The 22466-nt window shown below is 35.1% G+C and overlaps 1 protein-coding gene across 1 annotated transcript; it reads left to right on the top strand.

Annotated features, from left to right (window-relative positions):
* The first annotated feature begins 1964 nt into the window (after positions 1 to 1964).
* On the top strand, positions 1965 to 21722 carry si:ch211-112c15.8 (tumor necrosis factor receptor superfamily member 1A). The gene is made up of 11 exons (XM_038283050.1): positions 1965 to 2403; positions 6374 to 6461; positions 6577 to 6696; positions 6817 to 6933; positions 7032 to 7077; positions 8839 to 8912; positions 14191 to 14265; positions 14383 to 14541; positions 16423 to 16460; positions 16756 to 16849; positions 20121 to 21722. The coding sequence occupies exons 1-11, from the start codon at positions 2356 to 2358 to the stop codon at positions 20435 to 20437; spliced, it is 1176 nt and encodes a 391-aa protein (XP_038138978.1). The 5' UTR covers positions 1965 to 2355; the 3' UTR covers positions 20438 to 21722.
* The last annotated feature ends 744 nt before the right edge of the window (positions 21723 to 22466 follow it).

Here is a 22466-nt window from a genome sequence, read left to right as displayed (position 1 = left end):
AAAAAAAAATTCAGTCTGCTTCATCACTTGCAAAGATGTAAAAAGAACAGCAAAACCAACGGACATCGTACGAGACATACAATAAAGTAACTACCTATGCTAGATACTAGTGCTGACGTATAAGTAGTATTATTTAATCTGTCATGTATACTGTGGTAGCTAAAGATAAGAATATGAGTTTTCTGTATGGAACTGAGTCTAAGTACCTGGAACCAAGCACCTGTAGTTGCACCTGTAGTTGCTTGGTTACAGGTACTAATATATATATAATTTCAATGGGTAAACTGTCACTTTTTAAAATCGTATTGATAACTAGGCGTCGCCCGATATGGTAGACCTTTTTTTTTTTATCATAGGTGACCAACACTTGTCATAGAGGCCATTTATGGCCCTTAGAATGAATATGTGGCCCTGGCCACATTCTATGAATGGTGAAAAAATTTGGGGCCCAGGATAGGTTGAAAATTGCTATTTTATAATTTCACTTTAGACTGATAGTAATCCTGACCAGCAACATACAGTGAGTGTCACTGAAATTTCAATTTAAGCCCACAGGATCATTAATCTAAATACAGCAAGTATTTATTTATTTATTTATTTATTTTTTATACTGAAGCAGAAATGAGTAAACGGACTGCCTGTCTTTTAAAATGGCAAAAGTTTTAGGCTCTTGTTTTCTGTTTCAACATAGAGTGATTTACAGGATCATTTTTTCACAGACTTTTTTATTTGTTTCACCAAAGTAGTGTAATGTTTGTGTATTTAGGGTGTGATCTTCAAACCTTCATAATAAGAGGTGCTAAATTCAAATTAAAATAAATAAAGATTGTGTTTCCAACTGGGGGAGTGGCATCCCAGTGGTTAGGGCATAGAGCTTGGAATCCAGAGGTTCTGAGTTCAAGCCCCACTCCCACAGACTGCCACTCTGTGTCTCTAAGCAAAGACCCTTAACCCCACACTGCTCCCTGGGCGCCGCACAAGTGCAGCCCACTGCTCCCCAAGCGGATGGGTTAAATGCAGAGGTACATTTCTCCAATGTGAGATCAATAAAGTTCTATTCAATTCCTGAGATGTGCGAACTGCATTGTTTCAGTTGTGTGTAAATTTCATGTGTAATCGGCAGTTAGGAGAGTAGTAGTAAAAGAAAGATCCAGTTGTGCCATGTGCCTCAGCTAGTATGTTCAACCTTTAAAAATAAGAAGACTGCTACTTAACTAAAACACAACCAGTTTTTTTTTTATATTTAGAATTACAAATTTACAATGATTAATTATTTTAACATAATTATATTTACGTCCAAAAGAATTTACTTCATTACCTATTTTTAATAGCAGGTTCACTTTTGCTCTCGACATTTACTATTTCTGTCCAGACCAATTATGGTTCAGCTGTGAAATTTTGCTAAACTTCATAGCCAAAGTTTCCTCTCAGGTTAGGAAATGTCCTCTGAAGCAGAAGCTGGTTAAAGGAACCTATAAACCAACCAGTGAACCATCACTGCCCACAGTTCACATAGTAGGGGAATATAAAAAAGAGGAACGGGTAAAGTCATACCTGTGGTCAGAGAGCTCCCTTGAAAAAAGCCCTACAATGAATATTTTACCTCGTGACGCAGACGCATATGTGGTTGGAAATCTCTACAATGAAAGTTGAACCCTGACAATCAGTCTCTTGAGTAATTATCTAAATCTGCACATCAGTTTTGGCTTATTTTTATTAGAATGGAATAGAATAGAAAATCAATTTATTGTCCCACAATGGGGAAATTCTGGTTTTACTGCAGCAAAAAGATTATAGCAAAAGTGGTCACATCAATGTGGATCTTAGAAAAGTGTATAAAATCAAACAATATACTTTAAAATATCTTCTTCCTAGGAAACTGATCTGCACTGAGGTTGCTAAGGTTCCCCATTGTGTATTTCTCCCCTTTAAACTTCTTCTAAGATGATCTTTGTGAACCTTTTCAAACTGATTCCTCTTTGTGTCAAGAACTAAAAGTTCGCTGGAATCGTGAGAAGCCACTGGTTGTAGAAACTGGTGTGTCGACGCTAACACTGATGTGTGTATATGTCTGTGTGTCATAATGTGTGTGTAGGGGGGAGGGGGTTGGTGAGTGATCTCATTATGTTTCCTGTTTTTCGCACCACTTCTCTCCAATAGAAGTGACAGTCCTGACCCACAAATATACAAAAAAAAAAAAACACAACAGTCCTTCTTTGACACTTTATTTGAGTCAGAGTCAGGAAATCTGATGCATTAGTCAGAATGCAGCGTTCTTTTAGTTGACACAGTGGGTTATCGCAGTGATGACTAGATAACCTCAATTTTTCGATATTTATTTTTCATATTTCTTCAATGCAAAGCTCTTTTACACTCAGGTCTCTTGTCATGGACTCTATCTGGGTAAGTAACCTAGACCTTAAATAATTTGGATCAGCGACAGGTTTTTTTAGGAAGGATGGTTTAATTTCATTGATGTGTTTTCTTAAGAGTTTCATGTGCTTATCACATTTTTATAAGGTGAACATTCTCGATTGATGCTGATTGCATTGCTTGGTCTTACTTGTTAAATTGAACTTAAATAATGTGTTGTTGATAATCAGACCTGTTAGACTGACTACAAATAGGAAAGGCATTGAATGTCGCTTTAAAGATTATATATCTGGTCAGTGATTTTCCACATTTGAACTTGGGAGCCATTCAAATCTATGTTGTAAATTTCTGTAAAATCCAGTTATCACCAGTAGAAGAAAACCAACAAACAATGATATAACTCAAATAACCCTTGTCTATTTTTGGCCAAGGTTTTTGTCTCTTAGTGAAAATCTGCCATAAATATGGTCTTAGATCTTAATTTAATGATAAACTAGACTGAAATATCCTGGAGTCAACATCTTTAGAAGTTTGCTGATTTGTTTATTGGACAATTGATTCATTGACATGCATGATATTTTTTGGATCTTGAAGTTTGTCTGGTTAGGTTTTCCAGACATTTTTTTGATAACTTTTGGGAATATTAATATAAAGTTTAGAGTTAAACTTTTTAAAATCCTTGGCAGTTTTAGTGATAAAATCACTTTCATTCAACCAAGGATTTGGTTTCAGATTTTTAAAAAAAAAAGAACGAATCATGCTTAAAAAGGAGTACAGATATTAAGAATTTCTTATTTAATTTTCTTCTTTTTTTTATTTGTTTATATTCATTTTTTAAAAAAAAAAACTAAAACAATTAGTGTTACCCTTCTCATTAATCAACTATATAGTCTTTATTGATATTACCATAATTAAACCCTTCTTATTGAGCAGCCCTAAGCATGTCTCCACTGGTACTTTGATTATCTATCTTACTTGGTAAGTTTAAAGTCTTTTCAGCTTATTGTCCTCCCTGCCATCACCCTAATCTTTAGCTCTGTCTACACATTCTCTGGCATGGTTGTTTCAAGATGTTACTACTTCTATGTTATATTATGACCAGCATATTGTTTAAATAAACTGAATACTTGAAGCTTGAATCATTTATAGGTATGGATACATTGGGCCTAGTTGTATGTAATATTTTGTTATTGTCTTCTTTTAATCGTCTGGTGATGATTTATTGAATAACTAACTGATTAAAAAGTTTACCTGATCTAGGGCTCTGGAGCCACAACTATTTTTCTATTTTTTTTGTGGTGGATTTTAATGTGTTTTCAAACAATACATGTATATAAACTCCAAAAGAACCTGATAGTCTGTTTCTTACGTATTTTTCTTTTAAAAGTCAGAGATCTTTATTTTCAAAACCTAAGCTTTAGAATGTCTTCATAAAACTGACTTAGCAATTTTTTAGGATAAATCGTATCCATTAGAGGTTTGGCTGGTTATAATGCTATTAACCTTGGAACTCCAAGCTGGGAAGTCAGAGTTGTGTAATCTCTGAGATGATATTGTTCCAGTTTCCTATTGACCGAAAGTCAGAAAAAAAAAAAAATCTACTGTATATGGGCTGTTATATGGTTGCCATGGCTGTTGTTACAACAGCAGTAACACTGCTCTGCTTTTGTCTTATAAACACTAAAAAGTAGTAAGTGTAACACTGACTAAATATCACATAGATAATGAGAAACAGCTAAAAAGGTCAAAGAATGTTTTACTACTGTTGATGCGAGTAGCTGCGATCTTATGTGCAGAAGTGGGATGTGATACTATTGCCCCAACTTTCTGTTTCGCAATTCTGATTTTCCAGGTTGTTCCAGATGAAATTTCCTTCTCTGAGGTTGGGAACTTGCTGAATTATCCAGCTGATGTCGGCTTCATAGAGTTACTCTACAAAGAAGAAAATATATATTAGCAAAGAGGTGTTTAAACCTGCTCAATAAGCACTTGAAACTGCTTTTAAAGAGCAGATAATGAATGTTAAAATTGTTAGTTTTACACAAGGTTTCTGTAACGTGAGAATCTTATACTGGCCCGTATCTGGTATGATCCTCGTTGTTAGTAAATGTAATCTTAGAAGTATTAAGTCAAACATTATATTATATTATTTATTTATTATTACCTTTCATTTACTGGCTATAGAGTTAGGTTGATTATTAGGGATCCAGGTTATATACTAATTAACTAATCTAAAGTTAATTGGCCTTATCTATTGTCTAAGCATTCATTGATAAACAGCCATTTACTGGTGTTGATTTTTCTGTTTAATTAAGAGAGTACAACATATATATATATATATATATATATATATATATATATATATATATATATATATATATATATATATATATATATATATATTTTTTTTTTTTTTTTTTACAATATACTGAAATAAAAAAAGAAGCACATCATTAAATTAATGATCTATTTTGTAGCTTTATACTGACAAATTAAACAAAAATGTTTTCTCAAACAATTAAATGTAAATATATACACATAAAATATAACTAAATGGCAATTACTGTCAAAAAAGAAAACAAGATAAATAAATTAGAATATATGAAACTGTTATAATCCCCACAATCCCCCATAAACAGAAATCTCATTTAAAGACAGGGAGTGTTGCTCCGACATACTATCAGACTACTTCAGCTACCTGATGGTAGCTGGAATAGTGTACTGTTTTCAGTGCTGGGAGTTATACTTTGTGATGTTTTGGTTACGGTTTAAAATTGGCTCAATGAGGTGCATTACCTCACGAAGACCCTCACTATCTACCATACTGATTGGTGTCGTCTTTTTTTAGTCATGCTACAAATTTGTGTAAACTTCCTCCACGTCTTGCATCATCCTCTCGAACTCTCTTCTAGATGAGACCAACTCTACAACACTCAAAGAAGGTCCGCCTAAGCCAGAGTTCCTCAGCTGCAATCCTCCAGGTCTGGTGCCCTGCACCTTTTAGATGTACCTCTGCTTTTTTATATGACTCAACATATTATCAGGTCAATAGCAGGACTCTAGATACCCTTACTGCACATCGAGGAGGTAATTCAGCCATTTGATTCAGGTGTGGAAGCAGAGACACATCTAAAAGGTGCAAGACGCAGGACCTAGAGGAACACTGCCTAAGCGGATATTATCAGTTAATCAGATATGACAAATTTTAATCAAATAAGCCATTTATTGAAAATTCATTGCAAGCCAATTATTTATTTACATCCTCCTTAGTTGCTACAACTAACATGTACTGTAGTGAGCCAACATTTTGCCTTACAGGCTTATCCGTCTGCCTCTTACGAAGTCTCTTTAAGGGCAGCCAAACACTGCTTTCTGGTGTCTCTTATTTAATTCCCCTGACTTCGTACCTTTGAATCTAGTGTCCCTAAAATAAAGGGCAACATAATCTGTCTTACCTCTCCTCTGGTCTTGGAGAAATTGCACAGTGGTTATTTTTGCCAGCCTTACAGGGATAGAAGTGCCTCACAATGATGGACATCTTGATATAAAGCCCCAGTCACATTCATTCAATCACAAATTTACTTATAAGCCTGACCGACTTAGGTTTAAAGTAAATATTTTTTTTATTTGTAGCTGCATGCTTCATCTGGTTAGAGGTAATACTTTAGAGCAGCCCAGACACAATCCTGCCTAAAAGCTAGTAGGGAATCTGTAAAGGGAGCTAAAAATCTGGGTGATGAAAAGAGGGACCTTCAAAGTTGGAATTCAGCACAGCACAAATCATCGCAGTGGAAACATGGAAAATAATGCATACAGTTCATAAGAAGGATTTGAAAAATAATAATTGTATTAAAATCAATGAAAATAGGGATTGAGGTTTTAATATATTGTTTAAACATCCTGATCATCGTAAATCTTTCCTATGTGTCAAATGTAATGTTCTCACACTCTCAACGCTTCATGATCTAATAGATTGCCAAACCATATACTTTTGTTTCAGGTTGTTTTCTTGATACTGTCCCACATGATCACTGGACCTGGTCTCACTGAGGCGAAAGAATATAAATGCGTAGCTATTTGCCCGCCTGGTAGGTTATCACAATAAAATCCCCCAATTAACTTTTAGTTACTAGTTAAACATCTCTACAAGTTCAGCTAATATCTCTTCTGCCTCTGTTTGTTTGTTTGTTTTTTTGTCCTTAGGGTTCCATAAAAATGGTTCTTGTAAAAACGGAACGTTTACCTGCACAGAATGTCCTTCAGGGACATTTACTTCCATAAGCAACACTCGTGATAAATGTGTGCGTTGCGGCAATTGCGGTCGTAAGTGTCTTTAGTTGTTATAAAACGTTCTTCATTGGAAGTTCTTCATTTATTAGTTGCTCATAATGGACTAAATAGCTTCTAATGTCTGTTATACCAAAAAATATTTATTTCTTTAAGGTCCTAAAGACGAGAAACAACCTTGTACTACGACTTCTAATGTGGTGTGTAACTGTTCAGCTGGAGAGTATTCAAAGGAGGGTGGCTGTGAGAAATGCTCTTCTACAACTGGTGAAGGTCAGATATAATAACTTTTCACTTTTCAACGTATTCATATTTGATTAAATGAAACACCAAAATACGAAGACAAATCAATTTAATCATGTGTTCTTTAGATACCAGCAATAAAGATTATGTGGACAAGTGTCTGTCATGCCAAAGGTAAGTGAAGCTACATTTTGGGACACCCATAGTGGTGACCAAATAGCTGAATTGTCCAGTTATTCAACTGTCAGCCTGTAGCCAATCAGCAACTAGCAAAAAAATTAACTACATTTCTTAACAGTTAATGCAGAGGTTTGGCCATGAGAGCCCTGGAAACTTATCAAGATGGCAGCATGGAAATAAAAAAAAAAAGCATTGTCCTGATCCAAATAGCTTTTAGAAAGCTTGTTTTGGTATATTTATGCAAGTAAAGTATTTTTAAATCTAAAAGTCTTAAATATTCCTTAATGACATTTATTATTGTGAGTAAATAAAAAAATGGGATAATTCATTACAATAGCTGGGACCAAATGTTATATTTTAGCAACGGTATAGAAAGACATTTCATCACTGATCCTTTAATTTTTAAGGTTGGTATAAATTTCACAGAATTTCTACCTTTAAAAGTGCTTTTCTGTAAAGCTTAGAAAATTATAGCCAGAGCTCTGATGAATGGTTTTGTAATTTTGTCCACAAATTGCTCAACACCAAAAGAAACTACTTGTTTTTTATGTATTTAAACCATATCTGCATCTTTAAATCAACGCTTGCCCCAAAAGAAAATAATTCCTTGACCTATGTGGTTCTGTTGTTGCTTTAGACATGCTTTCCTCTTGTAAAATAGGAGCATGTTTTGCAGTCAAGCTGTAAATTTCCCAGTCTGATATGTATTTTTTTGCACATCTCTATGAGGAAACACAGTTTCTGTGGTTTTGCTTAGGCCCAGTGCTGCCTGGGTTTGACAGCATGAACTGCGGATGTCTCTGTACTCAGGAAGCTTTGATAAGATTGATAATAATACACCCGCAAGAAAAAAAACTTTTTACTTCAGCAGAATGTGTTGATAGTTAAGAAGATGAAGACAATTTTCAGCATCATGCCTTTTCACAGCTGCTTTTATTAATTGTCTTCCTTGTTATAATGTCTGCATCACTATATGTGACAGACTGTGTTTTAAAGATTCCTTCTTTCTAAACCTGGGCTCCAATTTTTTAAGCTGGTTCATTTAGAAGTTATTTCATGTTATTTACATATTTTGCTTACTTAGTGGGTAACACTGCATAATCATAAAAGCAGTATGGCTTAGTCATTTTTCAGTGGTTAAAAATATCCACTTCCTTCAGGTTGTGAGAATATAATTGATGCATACATGTTGTTTGCAGCTTTTGACCTTTTAATTTTTAGTGAAAACATCACTGGAACATATCAATAACTATAATAAATAACAGAATTCAAAACCACTGATGGGTCATGGGAATGCAAAAAAAGTAGTTTTGTCCCGATGCCATTTTTTTGGCCCCGATACTGATAACAGATACCTGGCTGTGCAGTTTTGGCTGATACCGCTACCATAAAAACACCATCTGTCTGAAATTGATGTGTGTCTGTATATCTGAATCATACTACTTGGATGTAAAATAATTGCCATCATGGCTTTGTCAAGCTGCTGCCTACCTTTCTGAAGCAAGAAAAATACTAATATAAAATGAATCCAGTAGAACTTTTAATTGCCTATCTGGAATGGGTGACAATAGGTGAATAAACTTTTGGCTCTAAAATGGTATCGGTGCCTTATTTGTTGGTACTCGCCGATACCGATGCCACCAACTTAGTGCCGGATCAGGGCCCAGTCCGATACTGGTATCGGTATCGGTGCAACACTAGAAAAAAAGACATTGCTTTTCTTCACTCACTTGTATTTGGTTCTTTCTTTTTCAGTGAATGGTGTAAGAAAAACCGAGAATGCTGGAAAAACTGTTCTCTGGCAAACACACCAGATAAACCTGTGAAAGGTAGGTAAAACATCCAGATATATCTGTTATTTAATTATTCTCTTCATACCCTCAGAATCTCTTTAGATTTATGTATGCATCTATGAGGACAATGAGTCCTCAAAAAAAAAGAAGAAACAAAGAATAGGCCATTAAAACTACCCAAGCAGATAACTGTTCAACTGCTTAAGCAACCTTCTCATGAGGCACAGCACAGTTGCCGTTTTTACATACATTCTGAAGGTACACTCCCCAGGTTTGTTATGTTGACAAAATTTTAGAATCTTTTTAGATAAACTATAAAACTTAGGACAATTCAAAGTTTTAATTTATACCCCATTTTCAAGCCATTTTACATAAATGTCTGTTGACTACTCTTTGTAGAAATGTTGAATCACTGTTCTTTGTTTACTTGTCTGTCCCCACTTTTGCTAATAAAGATCTTTTAAACACACAAAAAGTTTACACTGCAAGTTTGAAGGAAACACCTTGGGGAACATCATCCAGATGCTAAAGCCGTTACACTAACTCCTGCCTCAGAGAATCGTCTTCACAATATGTCTCTTAGTCAATAAATAACAGAAAGGCTCAGCTCCAAAATACATTGCAGACTAGTTGTCAGTGTATCAACTGCCGAGATTACAGGTCCACAGGTCCAACAGCCCCATCTCTTCAACCCCCCCATCCACCCCTCCCTTTCCCAGTGAAGAAGGTGAGCTACATAATTTTCAGGGACAGGCCAGTTAGCATCACTACAGAGTCTGTGAGAGTTTCTCTCTTGTTATTTCTTCAAAAACACAAAATTTAAGTCTTTATATATTGTATAAAAAATTGATTCACATTTTCTTCTATATAACAAAATAAATATAAAATAAAACAAATAAAAATGGGCTACAGTTGTTTGTATTTGATCGTGGACAGTTGAAGGAGAACATTGAGGAGCCTCCAACAGCCTGTATTAAAATCACAGTCAGTATTAAAATACTTCAGTTAGATTGTTATATTCAGATTGAATAATAGACATTAAAAGGCATCTATAAATCTTGATCATTTTCATGAGTAGGCTGAAGCAGCCACACCAAAAATACATGTATTTTGTTGTCATTGCATGTATACATGAATGAAAATCAAGTTCTCAGGGCCAGCCTAAAAAATTTCTGTCCTTTGTTTGAAGTTATAGCGAAAACTAATGGGAGTTGAAATCCAAAACCTATTTTCTTTTCATGTGTACATAGATAAAGCAAAGTTTTTTGGGTGGCGGCAATATCGATGTCTGTTTCCTGGCGCCGCTCCAGCATGGAGAAACAGCTTTTTAAGTTTTATTCAATTCAATTTAGTTTATTTATACAGCGTCAATCCACAACACACTCCACCCCAAGGCACTCCACAGAGACCACCCAACAAGGTAACATAGTCAGATTGGTCAAATGTTTCCTATCTAAGAAAAACCAGCTGATTGCATGAACTCAATGACTCTCTGCAATACTTCACATTGAGCATGCATCTAGGGACAGTGGAGAGGAAAACTCCCTTTTAACAGGAAGAAAGAATTAGAAGGATAGGGATTCCTGTTTGTCGAGTTGGTGTGGATGATTCTTTAAAGTAACTTTGAAAAGTAGATACACTGAATGATTTCAGAGAAAGTTGAAAACCCGGAATGAGGGTTAGGAGGAGGGTACTAGGAATTGTGAATGAACATGCTAGGAAATATCCCCCAAGACCTGAGGATTGAGCCATACTCAAATAAAATAAATTGGATAAGCAGAGAGAATGACGCCATTGTAAAAGAAGAGTATCCTGATCTAGTTTGGTAATGCACTGCATGACGATGATGATAGGTGATACCAAAAAGCGAATGATTAAAAGAAAATTAGCTCCAGCAACCAAATGGCAGAAGCAGCAGTCACCAGATTTGATTTTCTAAGGGCCCCCTGGTATGCAAGACATATAGATAAAAGTCTAAAACTAATATGAAACTAATGGAAACAAAACTGAAACAAAGCATCTAAACAAAAAGAAATAGAACTAAACTAGCCACCAAAAAAACGGACAAAGTTAAAACAGAAAATCAGAGGTTAGAATTAAAAACAATTAAAACCCACTACAATTCAAAACCATTTAACCATAAAAAAACCATATGAACCTGATTGTCATGCACACACATTTAATATGAAACTACAGTACACACATTTTATTCAACATAAAATCCTCAAGTCACTCCACATGATTCAACATGACTCCTGAATTAAATAAACAGATTATTAATGTTGAGTGAATGCTATGAGATATTGTCGAGCTCAATTACACTGACAGAGTGGATGAGCCGAGATGCCTCTGCAAACTGAAGGCTGCCAAGCTTGGCTTTGATCATTTAAAAGTGACAAGACTCTCACTTGAATTTTCAGCTTATTCACATGAGACTCAGATTCTATGCTAAATCACATACAATAACCTAAGCGAAAGCCTAAATGGTTGAATGACCATCGGAAGATCCTAACTCCTCATTACAGCAAGCGTGCTAACTGATGAATCTTTTTTTTTTCTTTTTTTGTCACCAAATGTTTACTTCAACTGACAGTTTGATGCTTTTAAGCATGAATTGTTTCAGATCAGTTTTAAAATGCCGAAATCAAATGAGTTTGAGCACATTCAGTGACACATTCATGCAAGTCTAATAAGGAATTTGGGTTTCCGTAACTTGAATCAAATATTATTGTACTGGAAAGTGCAGGAAGAGTTAATCAACAAATGTTTGCTTGACTAGGCGGGGGATGGGATTATTCCACTAAACTTTCAGTATTTAATGTTCAAAAGATTTATAATTCAAATCAAAAACATGCCAGGCTGCACAAAACAACGTTAAAACACCTTTTTGTTTGCTTTTTAATTAACTACACAAACTTAGGGCTGAAGCAATTATCCTGATTAATCATGATTAATCGATTATTGAAATAATCGTCAACTACTTTAGTGATAGATTATTTGTTAATGAAGTATAGAGACTGTAAAACATACCTTTAGCTGACAGAGGGATCAACCTAGAGCAGTATTGAGCAGCAAAATTGTAAAAAAATTTATTGTAAGCAATTTGCATTTTAGATAAAAAAAACAAAAAAAAACTTTTCCTTCTGTCAATATGCCCTGTCCATAACTCCTCCAGTGGAACAATTTTAGTTTCACCTGGTTTAATTTAGTAAAAAATCTTCTTTAAGGACCCATTGGTTGTCCGATTATTATTCGATTAATCGAAAAAATAATCGACACATCAATGGATTAGCAAAATAATTGTTGGAGCCCTACACTAACTTCAGTTTCTTAATAAACCAAAGGAAATTCTAAATTTTAGTTAACATGCATTTCAAAGCAGAGGATGAACTGTTGATTTTCGAGTTAAACCACAATCTTTACAGTACAGGATATAGAGTAGATTTGAATAGATACAAATTGGAATGAATATGACAAACTATATAGTTGTAACTTTTAGAAATTGAACATTGGAGTGAAAAAGACATTGGAAAAATCATGCAAAATCGTTGATTCATCTATTAAAAGCAACACATAAACAGCTGATAATTTGGACATTACATTGGTTAAAAATTGAAAAGACGTTGAAAATCTAGCTGGGGACCCAAGAATCAGAGTATTTATACCAACATGAGGTGGTGAAATTCTTATTGAAATGAAGAACAGGTTCATCTTTAACTAAACATGCCTCAGACTTTAGTTTAAATAAAATGTATGCGTCAGTTATAGAAATAAAGCTTAAACAAGTTAGATAAATAAATTATATTAATCTTTACAATGTAGTGTTACCTGTGTCATCTTAATTTGAGAATGTTGTCCTTGCAATCACTAAAACCAATGAAACGTTGATTAAAGAATTAATGATTGAATATTGAAATTTAGGACTCCCTTATGTATGATTTCTGGAATCCTACATCCATTTAAGAATTGATCTTAGATCTAAAATTTAATTTTTGACTTAAAACTTCTTCAGATCCTGCAGAAATTTCTAAAACCAGAGGCTTATTGGGAAGGGTTTCTAAGGGGAGAACCTGTTTTATTCCTTAGCATGCACTCAAGCAAAATATTGAACAATCTTGTTACAGATTAAGGTCGTCTTAAACTAAAAAAGGAAATTGTAAGAACCACAATCTGCAGTAATAGCTGAAAAACAAAAGAGGGTTTTTAATGGCTAGTTCAAGCATAAAGCTTAGCTGTTTAAAATATTGCGATGAGAGCTTTGAATACCTAATTTCTGCAAATCTCAATTACCAAAAGTAGCATTATGAAAAAAAAAAGCGCAACAAAATTCTTGAGAAGAAAAGGACTGATCGAGTCAGATAAGCATCCGCTAAAGATATTTTTTTTACCGGTTTCTTAATCATGTGGTAAATCTTTCATTTTCCTCGTAAACGTCTCTGCAGTCATGGAAACCTTTACATTCTCATGATCACAGACATTTTTACTTCATGCTTTTCCATTTGCCTGCACATTACGGCAGGCTGCGCAGTCACCTTCTGGGGGGAAAAAAAAGAGTTGTCAGTGATAAGTAGAACTAATACATTGAAATTGAACATTATCTTTATTGTAAAAAGATCCACATTTGGCACATGCACTCCTATCAGCTGTAATATTGTTCTCATCATGAAGCACAATAGTGAATATGTTTTTGGGACATTTATTTTTGAAAAACAAAACAAAAAACTGTTTGTCTCTTTAGAGATTTGAAATGACAATGTTAGGCCTTAGACCCTCCATTGTCCTAAGACATTTGGTATACAGTAACTTTAATCACCTAAACTTAGAAAGCTTGAGCATCTTTTCCATAAGGAATAGATAATTCTCTTTGATAAACCAAAAATGCTGTTACTTTATCATGGAAAATTACACTAAAACATATTATGTCTAGAGGAATGTACATATTTGTGCCCGCACAGTAAACTGAATTGACATTGAATTGCAATCATTGTCTTTAATTCCTTGCTTGTTGAACTTTTGTGGTTCCTTCTGCATCTTCAGTTTAAAAAAGATATTAAATAGCTAATACAGCTCGCTGGGAAAAAAATTCAAAATCTTTAAAAACAGGAAGGGAGACAGTAAAATCCGGAAAATAAAATGTTTGTATTTTTAAGGCAAAGCATGTTTTCTTTTTCTAACATGAATGACGAGTGTCTTCAATAGATATGAGACATTTACTACCATTGTTTTTTATCTCTTTTTCTGCCTTTGATGGAAGTAAATTATCTTTATCATACTAATTAAACATGTGATTGCAATGCATTTTCTCTCCATAAAGATGAAACGAAGACTCCAACTACAAGTACAACTACGAGAACATCTAACCCTATTGTCGAGAAAGTGGAGAAAGATCGTAAGTTATAACTTTTTTATTTAGTTTTAATAAGATCAATAGGTCCTAAATTTTTCCAGTTTGTCAGTGATTGGAATTAAAGGACTCACGTCTGTGCTATGTTGTTTTTTTCAACAGATAACCACTTACCCTGGAATTATTTGCTGGGGGCTTTTGGAACACTTCTGGCGCTGTTGTTGTTGCTGCTGCTCCTCTGTAACCTGTTCAGAAAGAAAGATGTTCTTCCCTGCTGGACCACAAAAAAAGATTTGGGAGGACAGACCCCAGGAATCAACGGTAACTAAATATTGTATCTAACTCCACACATCTGATCAAAGACCTTAGCAGGATCATTCAATAGACTCTGCTCCATCTCTTATCAAGCATTTGAGTTTACTGTTAGATTACCTTAAATTTTCATGGCAAATAAATTCAAATAGGAATTTAAAATAATATTTTAGGAACTACACAGATTTTGAATTTCACTTGTATATAAGCTTATAGCTAAATAGAATTACATTAATTTACTTTTCCAAATGTGAGAAAAGGGATTTCAAAATATAATCAATTAAGTAAAGGATATATAATGGAAAATCTGGGATCCATATAAAGATAGTGATCGCAAAGTGTAGAGCTTCAATTAGTTATAAAATGAATATTTGTGTGGCGATATGGAGCTTAAAGATCTAACAGACTAGCACCCCGTCCCAAAAAAACTGCTGTTTCTGACTATATTTCAAAGTGGTGAAGAACTGTGTTGGGCCCAGATATTTATGGGAGGAAACAATGACTTCGCCTAACACAGAGAACATAAGAGACATTTAAAAACTGAATGCACAGTGTTGAAAAAGGTGAAATTAACATATCTGTTTGTTTAATTAGTGACCATACCTGGGCTGGAAATAAGAATAGCCACCTAAACCTACAGTAGCTGCTTGAGATTATACAGGAAAAGATTTTTCTCAATTTCATTTCAATTCAATTCAGTTTATTTATAGAGTGCCAATTCACAACACGTGTCATCTCAAGGCACTATACAGTTCATCAGATCATACAGTCAAATTGATTCAAAGTTTTCTATCCAAGGAAAACCAGTTCATGGCATCGACCCATTGACTCGAATGCAATCCCTCACAATAAGCATGCTTGTAGCGACAGTGGAGGGGAAAAACTCCCTTTTAACAGGAAGAAACCTCCAGCAGAACCAGGCAAAACAAAATAAAAATACCACAAATTTGAGAAAAAAAGCTGTCTGTCTTTAATAATAGAGCTGTTTTCCTTCCACTAACCAGAAGATGATGGCATTCAAAACTGCAGCTCTGCGCACCTGATACATATGCAATGGCGGGCACAGAAACCAAAACATTAGCTACAATAACCCATGTTCTGCTTACTGAAACAATTTATGATATAAACTATTAAACAGATAAGGAAATTATTTAAAGTTGTGTCCTACATGCACTCACAAGGGAGCCTGATGTACATGCAAACTGAAAAAAAAAAGCCTGCTGCACACTGAGGGTTGTTGATTCAGTTCAGGATAAGTGACATCAGAATTGACAATACAATGACCTTACAATGTAAATTGAAACAGCACAGAAAACATTTAAGAATGTTTTATCCCTATGTGTCTGCCATCATAATAAAAAGCAGTATGAGGAACACTGAACTGAGCCCTTGCAGTCAGACGTTTTTGTGTACTACAATAGCAACGGTGTTGCTATAGGTATTGTCCTCCAGCTTTTGCGCATATTGACTACACACTAAATTCCACAGGGTTAAATATGCAGTGCCAAAGTACATTGACTATTTTAGAGGTATTACAACAACTGGAGTGAGATATACACTATATATAGAGAATTAATTTAACACTAGCAAATGCACTCAGATGGGTGTTGAATTTAACTCTTAAAGTGTTACTTTAATGCTGCCAAATATAGTCAGTCGCTTCATTCAAATTTCAGACTAATCTAAATACACCAAGTTAGTGCTATTGTTTACTCTTCAGGAAATCACAACCTGCATAATCGTGCAGGAGGGAAACAGAGTCCACCCCTTACAAACTAATATTCAGGGTTTAGAGAATATTAGTGTTTGCTGTTTGTTATGCCATTTCTGCATTAAGTGACTCGATGCGAACAGAAAACTTACTGATGATATCTGCTTTTCTCCTTACAGAACCACACAGTCATCACTGTAGCAGCCCGACCACGCTGGTTTGTGCTAAGTTTCATGATCTTTATGCTGTATTCAGATAAGAGTAGCCTACAGACAGTAGCTGTACTGTAGGTGGATGAAAAACAACCTTAACACCACCACTTACATGCACACTGGTACAAAGGTCAAAAGTAAAATTCTGATAAGCATCTCTCTAGTGTAGTTAAAACAAACATTTCTGACAAAGGCCAAAGATAATTCACTGGTATTTTAACAGTTACAGAGGATTTTTTTTTTTCTTTTCTGAGAGAAAAGGGAAATTATGTTTTATTTGTTCTTTCTTGTTCTTTCCAGACATTTGGTATTCATGAGGAAACTCCCATGATGCCCCTCTGTCAGGAACCATCTGCTTATATTAACTGCTACGTGCAGCGGGCAGTTCCGGCGGGTAAGGTTAAATTATTAATGCCTTTTCCTTGTGACATATTATTTAGCTAATAAACAGCAAGTTGGAACCTAATTTTGTGCTAAAATACATTAAAGAAGAATAAAGACGTATGGGTTTAATTAATCTTTTTACTACTGTTAAACATGTAAATATGTAGAGATGAGACCTTTCACCCTTATTAGATGTCATCTCATTCTCACAAATGTGTTTTGTGTTGCTATGAGGTTTATGACCACCACAAATGTTATATGAGTCACTGAATGATATAAGAACGCATCTGAAGAAAGGAACTCACTCAAGGAAGTCACCTCCCTTTCAGTTTTACTTTGTGTTAAGTGGACCACATAATTAAATACGACAGCTAAATACGACCAGAGACGTTTAGGGTTCTGATTGGTACATTCATTATATAGGTGGAATGCCCCATGTTTCATAATTAGATATAAGGTTAATATTAACAAATAGCATGGTAATAATTTTGTGCATTACTAAAAGGTGCAGTAATTGGGTATTATCATGATGAAATGTGTACTTTGCCTTTCAGAGACTTTCAGAATTCTTTGCAAACTTTTTTGAATAACAACCAGGAACCTTTGTGTATTTTAGGTGTGGCTCATTTTTGTATTCAGCTATTCTGTCAGAAGTCGAGAAAATATTTTGAATTGATAAAGTAAATTAATAATAAGGGAATGATTTGTATTTTTGTGGCTGCAACTCAGGTATGCTGTAAATGGTAGCGGTGTTAGCCTTTACACTCTAAAGTCTTCCGAAAATATGTGGGTATTAATTTCATGCCCTATTTTTTAATATACGTTTTCTCAGTGGTAATAAATATTACAGCGTGACGACCAAAGATAATTTAGGGACATTATTAGTTTTCTTTATAAACCTTAACTAAAAAAGTCAGTAAAAGTCTTTTTTTAATTTGGAATAAACCAATTTGCAATGCTCTGCGCTGTCTGATCACGTTCATGTCGCACAATCTCTGTTTTTGGTTTTTTTTTCACCTTTTCAACTGTTGCTTCACAAAAAGTTTATCTGTAATCAGTCATTCTTGCTGAGGTGGAAAGAAGGAAGCAGGATGCCCTCTCTTGCACGTCAGTCAGCATTTCAACATCTAGGGTAAAGTGAAATCAGATAAATAATTCATATCTTTGTTTCACACCAGTGTTAATCTGCCAAAAAGCAGCTCAGACAGTCAGTTTATCGCAATGTTATGCACATTTTCCTTTCTAGATTAAATTAGACTGAATGACATCACAGGGTAGGCTATAATGAACTAGATATTTTTTTAAATGTGAGACATATCCTCTATTCAACGTTTACTGAAAAAGCTTTAAGCTTTTCTGATGAAAGATGTCTGAGAATTTAGTCATGATACACTTGAATTCAATTGTGAAAAAAAAAACTTTCAAAAAGTGTTCAAATTAAAATGTTTATACATTTTGAAGTAACACCCACAGCCTCCGTCTTATCGGGATGTAATTGGATTGATTACCACACACATAAATTTAGAAGAAAATTATGAATGTATAGAATATGTTTGTATTCAGACGACCCTTGAATTAGTTATTTTTAAAGTCACGTTTTACTCCATTACAGCTGCAAGCGTTTTTCTTTTTTTGTATTTCTCAGCCAATTTTGCACCTCTACAGACTGAAATAAATTACTCAGGCTCCTTTTTACCACCGATTCTCAATTGGATTTTGGTCTGGACTTTATGCGTTAACATGCTTTGAACAAAAACATTACCATTTTGTCAGAAGTTCGGGGTCCTTAACTCATGTGAGTTAAATCTCTGTAACAGTCCAAAGTCTTTCTGTCAGCTCTGACCCAGCTTTCATGTTGCTGTTGCAAAACACATCTCCACAGCATGATACCATCACCACCATGTTTTAAAATTTGGGCTTTGTTTAGAGGACAGCGTGTCGTGTTTTTTTTTTTGTTTTTTCTGCTACACTTTGATTTGTTGGCTAAAAAGTATGTTTTTTTTATGACCTACTTACAGACACTGTTATTTTCTCCCTCCTGGCTTGTGCAGTCAGTGCAAATAACAGTTTGGCGATCTGTTTTTGGAGATAGCCAACCAACAATTTTACCGTAGCATTTCCTGTGGTAGACTCATGCATCGGCTATGTGCACAGGACACGCTGGTGCTGCAGATTTTATATACCTGAGTATATATCTGAATGTCCAATGCTTCGTTTTAAAGCTCATACCAGCCGATACTGATAACATGCTGATAGTATTATGTATCCCTAAAAAACAAGTTATGTATTGTTGAAATAAAACTTGAACAGTGCCTTGCGAAGAATTTCACTCTCCTTTAATCTATTTGAATTTGTTTGAGAAACAAACAAAAACATCTTTTACCGTATTTTAGTTCACTGACCAGAATTTCCTCGTATCTTTGCTGCATCCTCTTCATGGCTCGTGGAAAACTGCAAACAGGAGTTTTAACTGCTTTCTCTCAGAAACGGCTTGCCACCCGCCACTCACACTTTAACCTAAACACGCTTTATACTTTCCACAACCTCATCCCTGTCCTGCTACGTTCCTTGGTGTTCTTGATGCTTTTTGTGCTCTGATATGTTTAACAATAATGACAATAATAACATATATTGTAACCTCAACGTGCAATATGTATGATCATCAAAGCAAGGTTAAAAAAATTAGATCAATTTAAAATATATACAAATAAATAGTGCAACGAAAATATTGTGCAGGGTACAAAAAAACCCAAAAACGTTTGTGGTCCTTTTTAAGAATACTCAAAAGTCTGCGGTTCCCTCAGATGGTCAGGGAGGATAATTAAGTCAGAGGAGCGGCAAAATGGTCCCTGATGCTCAGCTTAATGTTACATACCTTGCAGAACTAGGGAGACAGAGAAGTTAGTGGAAGATGGAGGTATTGTGGTTGTAATTTCTACTGTGAAGCCTTTTTAGAAGTGCTGCTCTAATATAAATAATAGGTTAAACTCAGGTAGACTAATTTCACTAAACAGTCAGCCTCTCAAGGCAGGAACTTATTTTAAGACTTATTTAGGTAAGTAAATAGGTTTGAATAGAACACCCAGGCTTAGTTTTTCAGTTTTTTTAATTTTAGCTTTACACTTCTGAAGTACTGTGTGCTTTTTCATTAATCAAAAGCATAAGGATGTGGTTGTAACAAGACAAAACTGAGCAATTTCAAGAAGAGTGAATACTACTGTAAGTCAATGGAAACTAACCTAAAAAAGGCCAGTTGACCCATCCCAAATCTCTTTTCCCAGGTGTTAGACAGCATGATTACTCTGGTCGGTGGCCTGCCATTGTGCTCTATGAAATCATCAAGGAAGTTCCACTGCGTCGATGGAAGGAGTTCCTGCGGCTGCTCTCTGTGCCCGACCAGCAGATGGAGCGAGTGGAGCTGGAGACCACTCTGGGATCCATGGAGCAGCAGTATCAGATGTTGAGGCTGTGGAGCCAACGCTCCTCTGCGAGCCTGAAAGATGTTTACTCCTCTCTGCACCACATGGATTTATCAGGCTGTGCCCAGCAGCTGCAGGAGAACCTGGAGAGCCTACAGTGGAAGCCAGAGGTGCTGTAGGGCTCCTGATTCTGCTGCTGCATCAGGAATGAGTACAAATCCATCTGTAATACAGATGGAGGAGGGAACAACAGTTCTCTCTGGGTGCCCTCACAACATTGGCAGTTTGTCTTGGAAAAGTTAAAGGACAACTGCAGCGATGTCACGTATTTCATGAACTCTGTAGCTGAATATAATCATGAAAGCAGAGGTGGGTTTTTATTGACCTGCCAAGAGTTTAAGTATTTTTCTGAGTATTTACATCCTCTAGTAAACACCAAACACATACACTGCGCACTCGAAGGAGATTTGGTCGAGAGCAGAGACTAAAGGAAAAAGAAAGCAACCGCAGCAGTTCTTAGAAGCTATTTGTTTCTCTAAGTGTTCATGATAATTCTCCAGTAATCTATTGTGAGATGAAAAAAATATTTCTTTCAATTGGGGAAATGCCTCTCTTTAAGTTGTAAATTTCTGCCTTGAAACCCTCAAACAGACACCACTCTACCTCTTTTTCTCTCATGTGGGCATCATTTATAGTCCAAAAGCAGAGAGTTGTGGTTTTACAGCAACACGCTGACGTTCATATATGACTAAGACTTGCATGCTCTAAGAGTTTGCTGAAAGGATACATTTCCTGCTGTAGTTCAGCTCCTGAGGTTGACCTTTAGTTTGTTTGGTGTTTTGACTAGTTGTAACAAAGACTTTATCAGTTTTATAATTTCTAATGCTCAGAGATTTTGACTCCGTCTGTCATGTTTGAACAACATGGATGCAGAGGCATTCCTTCAGCAGGAAAGTCTTGTAGTACAGCACAGCCACTGTGGCTCACCACTTAATGAAGGAGATGACTGAAATCCCCGAAGGAGTCGGACGTCAGATTTTCAGTTTCCTGCAACTAAAACGGTGTCAGTGTGCAGTAGGCTGGGTTTTTCCTCACCACGCGTATTCCATTTAAAGTGATAGTTGTACCTTGTGGTGTTTAAGTATCTCAGTTTGAGAGTTATTGTGTGTCGGTTCAGTTTATTCACAGGAAAGGAAACAAACTTTCCAGTTCCAAGGAGGTTATTAATTCATGTTTGCTTCCAAATGTGTTTTTGATCCTGAAACCTGTACATGAGTTTATATTTTGTAGATATTACATTTTTTTGTATTTTATGAAACTATTTATAAATGTTCTTCCAAATGTTTTCTAATTAAATTTTGAATGTTTTAGGATGTAATATGATAAAGCAATAAAGGGGTCCTGTAATTAATCATGTCTAAACAGTTTCATGTGACACATAATGATAAATAAAAGAAAAATGTTGGTCCCATTCTTGATGTGCAGATTGAGTATTTGAAGAATAAGTACCCTGCCTGGGAGAATGATTTGTAAACATCTTTATTTGAGCTGTTTTTCAGTGTAAATGTCTGAAAATTAATTAGCTTAGACCTTTTTGAAGGTAAAAATATATAGTGCAGCTAAAGAAAAGGTTAAAAAAATACAATTTTATTTGAGCAGCAGTGACATTTTGAGTCAACTCCAGTAAACTGGAAATGAGTTGCAAGAAAGTAAAGCTCTACTTCGGTAAGAGTTAAAATAATGTGGCATTAGTCATTCCTTAATTTTGCTTTATCAAAACAAATTCTGCACAGAAAAATGCTAATAAAATATAACACAAAGCCTCTTTTTTTTCTTAATTACAAGTAGGGCTGAAAAAAACGGATTAATCGCGATTAACTGATTATTGAAATAATCGCCAACTAATTAAGTAATCAGTTAATCAAATATAGAGGTTATAAAACATGCCTTTACCTGATAAAGCAAGTGGAAAAGTTTTAGCTCTAACTAGTTTATTTTATAATACAATCTTCTTTAAGGAACCTTTTGCTGTCCGATTATTAATCGATTAATCGGAAAAAATAATCACTAGATGAATCGATTTGCAAAATAATCGTTAGATGCAAATCATTTTTAATGCAAAGAATGCTGTTTTTTTCTGTGCTTTTGCTGTGCATAAACTAGTTGAGAAATTACCTTGTCCATGTGCAGCCCGAAGGTTCATAACTA

This window comes from Cyprinodon tularosa, unplaced genomic scaffold, assembly GCF_016077235.1.
Source record: "Cyprinodon tularosa strain WSP-4 unplaced genomic scaffold, ASM1607723v1 ctg19, whole genome shotgun sequence".
Lineage (NCBI taxonomy): Eukaryota > Metazoa > Chordata > Actinopteri > Cyprinodontiformes > Cyprinodontidae > Cyprinodon > Cyprinodon tularosa.
The sequence above is the reverse complement of the archived record's forward strand: the minus strand, read 5'-3'. Positions and strand labels throughout refer to the sequence as shown.

What these genes read in the sequence shown, in the direction of transcription:
- si:ch211-112c15.8 (XM_038283050.1), top strand. Translation starts at nt 2,356, where the DNA reads ATGCAAAGCTCTTTTACACTCAGGTCTCTTGTCATGGACTCTATCTGG. An exon ending in TTGTCATGGACTCTATCTGG is followed by an intron (nt 2,404 to 6,373) that starts GTAAGTAACCTA and finishes CTTTTGTTTCAG; the next exon opens with GTTGTTTTCTTGATACTGTC. An exon ending in ACAGACCCCAGGAATCAACG is followed by an intron (nt 14,542 to 16,422) that starts GTAACTAAATAT and finishes TTCTCCTTACAG; the next exon opens with AACCACACAGTCATCACTGT.